The sequence below is a fragment of the Gymnoscopelus braueri genome, assembly GCF_963280865.1.
Source record: "Gymnoscopelus braueri genome assembly, chromosome: 23".
Classification (NCBI taxonomy): Eukaryota; Metazoa; Chordata; class Actinopteri; order Myctophiformes; family Myctophidae; genus Gymnoscopelus; species Gymnoscopelus braueri.
Genome location: NC_137625.1, coordinates 34,500,634 through 34,507,629, shown reverse-complemented (window position 1 = coordinate 34,507,629; position 6,996 = coordinate 34,500,634). Strand labels below are relative to the sequence as shown.

At 45.3% G+C, this 6,996-nt stretch overlaps 1 protein-coding gene across 1 annotated transcript in view; it reads right to left on the bottom strand.

Annotated features, from left to right (window-relative positions):
• Positions 1–6,996, bottom strand: part of plxna4 (plexin A4) — a 355,677-nt gene that overhangs the window by 94,895 nt on the left and 253,786 nt on the right. The window contains exons 8-9 of the mRNA XM_080421613.1: positions 5,853–5,952; positions 5,308–5,422 (exon numbers count right to left, since the gene is read on the bottom strand). Coding sequence (XP_080277739.1) covers positions 5,308–5,422; positions 5,853–5,952 — 215 coding nt within the window. The remainder of the gene's footprint in view (positions 1–5,307; positions 5,423–5,852; positions 5,953–6,996) is intronic.

The following is a 6,996-nucleotide window of genomic DNA, read 5'->3' as shown; positions in this document are numbered from 1 at the left end:
TCTCCTTCCAGCTCTTTCTCCCTTTCTCTCTCTCTCTCTCTCTCTCTCTATCTCTCTCCCTCGGTCTCTCTCTCTCTCACACCACTGATTCTATCCCATCATTCATCCCTCTCTTCAGTATCTTCCAAAATCCCTCCATCCACGCTCTTCTCTCCACCATCACTGGCTTATTCTCTTCTCTTCTCCAACATAACCTTGATCTCTTTTCAAACCACTTTGTTACAACTTTTTTGTTCAGGCAAATGAACAAACAATTGCCTCAACACCTTACAGAATGGTAGTAGGTCTGTCATTTGCCTAGACAAAAAGTTGTACAATGGCTGATTGAAGGTATTAAAACGTTTTTTTTGCATAAGACAGAGGTCTCCCTCCTCTATTGTTAACATAGAACTGTAATCAGGTACTTTAATCTATTAAGACCGGGAAAGCATCTGTGTCATTTTAGATTTCTTTGGCTATTCAAAAACAGCAGATATACAAGCTCAGATGTGTGCAAATCTTTGAATATATATAGAAGATATATACATTTTTAACTCAAATCTTTGCTTCTGGGGGTCCCTGGAACAAGATATTTGAGATGGGGGGAGGGGATCGCAGACAAATAGGCCTACATGTCATTTTGGGGGTCCTTGACATGAAAAACGTTTGAGAACCACTGACATTATAGCCACATTTATTTATAAATTAAAAAAAACGGATTTAGAAGACATTTGTAGAATCCCCAGAGGCAAAGATATTTTTGAATCGCCAAAGTATAACATATGGATAAAGTGGTTATGCAGATGCGTTAACGGGTTCAATGGGTTAACACCACACCGTAAAGACAGGTCCTATACAGCTGTCAAGAAAACCCGACTTGGTGGTTGTGAACAGCTTGTTACCATATTATATCCGGCGTAACGACGCAGAGTCGTTAATCGTTTAGACATGGGAGTCCATCAGCGATGAGGGCTCACGATGATCACGTGACCTTGAACGTGCCACGGGTTTGATCCAGGGTGACGGCGAGACCCCCGTAGACCCCCGTCCCCACCGTGCATACTAACCACGGGCTCAACCCAGTCGGAGGAGGGGATTTGTTCCGGCATCGATCTGCTCATTAGCATCTCATTAGCATATGCGCTGCGGGATTATTCAGATCACTTCCCCGAAAATCCTTTAATTGGAATAAGAACACCCAACGTGCATCTGCTAGAGGTCACGGGGAGGTCACATCCTATTTCCCTGAGCAAAGTTGACTTGTCATCGCCTCTGTGTGGAACCTGGGAAATGGAGTGTGTGTGTACGTGCGTACGTGCGTGCATTTGTGTGTGTGTGTGTGTGTGTGTGTGTGTGTGTGTGTGTGTGTGTGTGTGTGTGTGTGTGTGAACCTGCATATCGTTGCTGTCGGGCAGAAACCTCCTATGTCCTTATTTCAATTTTCTTTTCTCGTAAAATAATGCCCTACTTCATCATAAAAGAGTGTCGTGCACATGTAGTGAAAATAGACGATCAGCAAGCTCGATGTGACGCGTTGTGAAGCTTGTAGCTATTTTCATTATTTCAGCTGAGAGAGAGGTGAAGCAGGGACCCCCTCTATATTGTATAAAATTGTGTTTCCGATTTTTTACTTGGTCTGCTCTTTTTACCTTCTACACCTATACCTCTTTGCCAAAAATAGCCGATCTACAAGCTCACAACGCCTCACAGCGCGAGGCCTTGTGAGCTTGTAGATCGGCTATTTTTGGCTAAAGTTGTCCTTTAAAAAAATAAAGGGGACATAAAAGATTTCCACCCGACATTGGTGTTCATACATGCATGTTTGGAGTGTGTGTTTGGAGAGCATGCCTAAATCATTAATTCACTGCAGCGCGTGCCGCAAAACTGGCAGCCAATCCCCCGACCTTGGATCCGAAGGGTTAATTAAAAGCAAATTAGAACCCATTAAGCCTGTGAAACACCTGCTTTTTTTTTCTCTCCCCGAAACAACAAGTTCAAAGACAAACGTTAGCAGGTCGCTAACTAACGTGCTCATAACCAAATCCCCCGTCACTCTATTTACGCTTTGTCGTCACGCGTTAGGACATCATTATCCTGGGTCAATATTAACGTTGGTGTGAGTTAATTGGAAACGTAAACACACACAGACAGCAGGCCGGGGCTCCGCCTACTACTACTGGAAAGTAACTAAGTACATTTACTCAAGTACTGTACTTAAGAATAATTGTGGGGTATTTTCTTACTATTTTCCAATTTCCAATACTTTATACTTCTACTCCACTACATTTCAGAGGCAAATATTTCGATTTTACTCATATGGATAACGGTGAAAAAGTACTACTTTATTCAAAGAGTCACATACCTGACAAAATCGTCGGGGTGGTTAGTTCATTTTTGGAACACATATGAATAAGATTTGCCTATATGGGACTTCCAACACCATAAATCAGTGAGACTTTTACATGTCAAGGACCCCCAAAATGATATAAATTTGGCCGTGGACCCCCATCTCAAATATTTAGTTCCAGGGACCCCCTGAAGCAAAGATATGAGTTACACATGTTCACTTAAAAAAATATATATTCAAACGAATTCTCACGATGTTTCAAAAATAGCAGATCTACAAGCTCATAACGCTATGAGCTTGTAGATCTGCTATTTTTTAATAGCCAAAGTATAAAAGGTTAAATTTATTGTGATGCTATATTAACACATTTTGGTGGGGACTCTCTGGAACCCCCCCCAAGGACACCTGGGGGTCCCCAGACCCCACTTTGAGAACCAATGCCATAAATAACGGCGTGACCCAGGGGTAGTGGGAGTGACGTCAGGACTTCAGTACTCCATGTCATCCAAAAAGCCAAATAATGACTGACATATGCCGCCCCCCAGACCAATAAATCCGTCAGGCTCTACGAAGGACGGTTGGAAAAACATTGTCGTGTGTGTGTGGGTGGGTTGAAAGGCTGGGGGGTGTGAACAGAGTGATACGACTGAGAGAAGGCTGCTCATCAAAGTAAGGGGTTTCCCCTACGGTATGATGTCCCTGTCCCTCCCGTCACACAGCCCGTCTGATGATGAAGACTAGTCATCTTCATCACAGCGCACCTCAGGCTCTTCAGACCCCCCCCCCCCTGAAATCTACTGTCAGTCAGTTGAGAAGGAGAGGAGAGGAGAAGAGAAGAGAAGAGAAGAGAAGAGAAGAGAAGAGAAGAGAAGAGAAGAGAAGAGAAGAGAAGAGAAGAGAAGAGGAGAGGAGAGGAGAGGAGAGGAGAGGAGAGGAGAGGCAAAGGAGAGATGAGACAGACATGCAACCCAACCAGAGAGTAGCTTGTCCTTTGCAGCAGAGAAGCCTAATTACAGCGGGCTCTGCTTTGAGGGGAATAGGACCCGCTTGCCAATACTGATTGATAATTCACACAGCCTAAGCTGTCGCTGGGAATAGGGATAGGGAGAGATGAAATGCCTTCATTTTGCTGCCTGCCGCCGTCCTCTTTGATGTGCAGTCAAGAGCCGGAACACGCCAAGAAGTGCGCGTTGCCAGATGGAAGCGCCGCGGCTGTGAAAGGTACCTCTCAACTCGTTTAATACGCGATACGTACCAGGTACAAGAGTCTCATACAGCTACAACAGAGCCGTACATGAAACCCCCCATTCCCCCGCCCCCCTTGATGGATGTTTGTCTTCTCTCTGGTCAAACATTTCTCCACCATGTTTCCAGGACAGGAGAAAGATTAGTCTCTCTCTAAGGATCAAGGCTATAGGCAGCGGCTGTGCTGTACCACCTCTGACAGCTTAGGAAATTCAACGTCTTAAGACAACCGTTCACACTGGCAGATACAAAAGATACAAAGCTACGCAATAGAACAAGAAAATCCTCATTCTACTACTCTGCCATGCACCGAAATGTGGAATGCCCTGCCACCACCCCTTAGGCCTAAAAATCCATCTTTCAGGAGACCAAAAGTGGAGGTTTTCACTGCTGAAATTTTTTTGTACATATTAGCGTTTTATATTTGTTTATGAGCCACCTGGAGAAGAACCACAGAGCAGAGATGAGGGCGCAAGGGGCTGTCATGGCAACAACTGGAGCGGAGGGCACAAGACCGTGAGAGGATGGAGGAGTTTCATCAATGTTCCTCAGGGAATGTAAAGGCCTAAGATAACAGAAGCTCGTGAAGTCCTTCTACTCTGCTACTGTACTACACAGACCATTCTGACCGGTGCTATTCACAGAGTTAAACATAATAGAGAGGTAACTAAAATTTCCACCCCTTCCCTTGTATTGAGTTGCTCACCCAGCGCATACTCCCTTTTCACCCCTTTTTTCGGGTTGGGAAATGTGCCAGGCCTATTTGGGGCCTATGTGACGCGTTTTGCGTCACTCTGCACGTCTCGCAAGCGCAGTAGTGTCACCTCCGTGCGCGACCCCGTGCGTAAGCTCGTGAGTCGAGCCCATTGGTCGAAACCGTTTTCGCTCGTTCATATGTCTGGCCCCAGCCGTAATAAGCTGCAGTACTGTACCAATGATTGGCCACCATGTCCAATGCGCTTCACTGCTCGCTCTCGGTTTTGGGGGCTTGGGCCTATCACCTCCCGGGACCAGCCAGCACCGGCAGAGGGCGGGGCACTCGGACAAGCGTCCCCCCCCCCCCCATGGGGGCTTCACTCCCCTCCATGCAGACCTCGTGCTCCACTCTGAGCAGAGCTAGAAGGATTATGAAGGAACCCAACCCCACAACATCACATCACATCACCACAGCAACGGGCTGTTTGTACCCCTGTGGTCACGCAAACCCCTCTGCCGTCACAAAGCCACCATAGAGACACTCAGACACCCCCCCCTAAACTACAGTATCAGACTGTAGGGCTGTTCACATGGGAGGCAAATGACACCTAGTAATTCATTTTCAATGAGAGGCGAGCGTTCCTTTTGGGGTGGTTGCGGGCAATCTGACAGAGGTAGTGACAAGCGGGTGCACTCCAGCGATCCAGTCTATTCACTACGAGGAGCACAGTGCGACCCTGCGGTCACTGTGCACAAGCAGGTCACAAGCGGGTGCATGGGCATTGTGTCGCTGCCGGTGTAATAAAGCACTTTAAAATGGACCTGTAAGGGTCCCTTGCATGGGACTAAATAAATAAATAAGTTAATAAAAATGGGCCTGCGGGTCCCTGCGTGGGGCAGGAAAAGTAAATACATAAACAAGTTAATAAAATGGACCCCGTAATGGTCCCTGCATGAGACTAAATACTGTAGATAAATAAAATAAATAAGTAAGTTAATAAAATGGACCCGTATGGGTCCCTGCGTGGGACAGAACTTACCTCAGGCTTCTTAACTCGTCCCTCCTGGAAGGAGCAGGTTCGAGGGTCATGGGTGCAGTCATGTCTAAATTTACACCAGTGACACTGGTACGGACTGCTGACGCACGACAGGCACCTGGAGGATAAATAAATAAACATACCCTCATCATTCAGAAACAATGTTTTAATATTTAATGATATACATATTTAATTAAAAAAATATATATATTTTAGCATAAATAGCTTTATGGTCATGATTCACCAGGAGCCTGGATGGCTTGGTTCCAGGCTTGAAATAATTAATATAAATATTTTCGTAAATCTATATGGGAAACAATAATGGGCTTTCTATCTGTGGAACCACAAAATGGCCACCACTGCTATGCCCTATGGGCGTATCAGTTGGATAGGCGGTTCTGGACAACCGCCTATCCGACCGACTGACACGATCAGTGACGTGCATATAGTTGTATGTGCTCATCAGTGACATGCACAGAGATTAATCCTATGTTTATGTAATTTCAGAAAAAAAAAGAAAAACATTAAGGAATGATGGGAGCACGTACGACTTGTGGACGCTGCAGTTGTAGAAGACGAAGCTGGTGTTGGCGAACGCCAGACCCGTCTCCTTGGACTTGAGGTAGAGCTGCACAATCTGATGGTCACCTGGTGGACAGAGTCAGCATTGCATCAGTTAGACAGACAAAACACTATCTGATGGTTCCCTGGTGGACAGAGTCAGCATTGCATCGGTTAGACAGAAAAAAACACTACCTGATGGTCCCCTGGTGGACAGAGTAGGCATTGCATCAGTTAAGGTCCTTACACACCGGGGCGAATTCTTCATGCGAATAAATACGTTTTTTTTAAAAACCTTATAAAGTCAATGCAAGCGTCCACATCAGTTTCGCGAAGCGAAAAAGCGTCTTTTAATTATTCGGAACGAGTCCGAATTTTGCGTATATTCGCATATTCGCCGGTGTGTAAGGACCTTTAGACAGACACATGGTGGACAGGTTAACAAACATCACACCTGAATGTGGTCACGTTAAAGTTTTATGTCTGTTGTCTCTCTCTCCCGAACACAGAGAGGAAATTGCACCGATGCCCGAACTACAATGACAATAGAAATATACTGTTATAAATCACGTTATAACGTCTTAAAATTAGCTACCATATAGAATGGCTAAAATAACTTGAATTCATTCAAATAAGTTCCGGATTGCAGCAGTAAGGAGTATAATTAACAGAATGAAGCTACAGGTTCTTAACCTGTCGTACAGGAGAAGACAGCTTCTAAAGGACAGATGTTCTTCCTCTTCTAAAAGGTAGTGTGTTAGCACATGAGTGCACACGCGTGCACCACACGCACCAATGATCAATCCCCATGGGTTAAAAATCTTAAAAGAGTGTCTGACAGCATAAAGGAACAAGGTGATTGAAAATAACATGTGTGCGTGTGTGTGTCTGTGTGTGTGCACGTATGCATGCCCGTGTACGTGCTGAAGTGCACCTGAGTGTCTGCGGTACTGTACATGGCTTGTCCTTTTGTCTGCTCTAATGAAGGAATTCATGTTTAATTCAACAGTACATTCACATACTATCCAACTACTAACCACTCCTTTCTCTACTTACAGTCTCTCTCTCTCTCTCTCTCTCTCTCTCTCTCTCTCTCTCTCTCTCTCTCTCTCTCTCTCTCTCTGTCTCTCT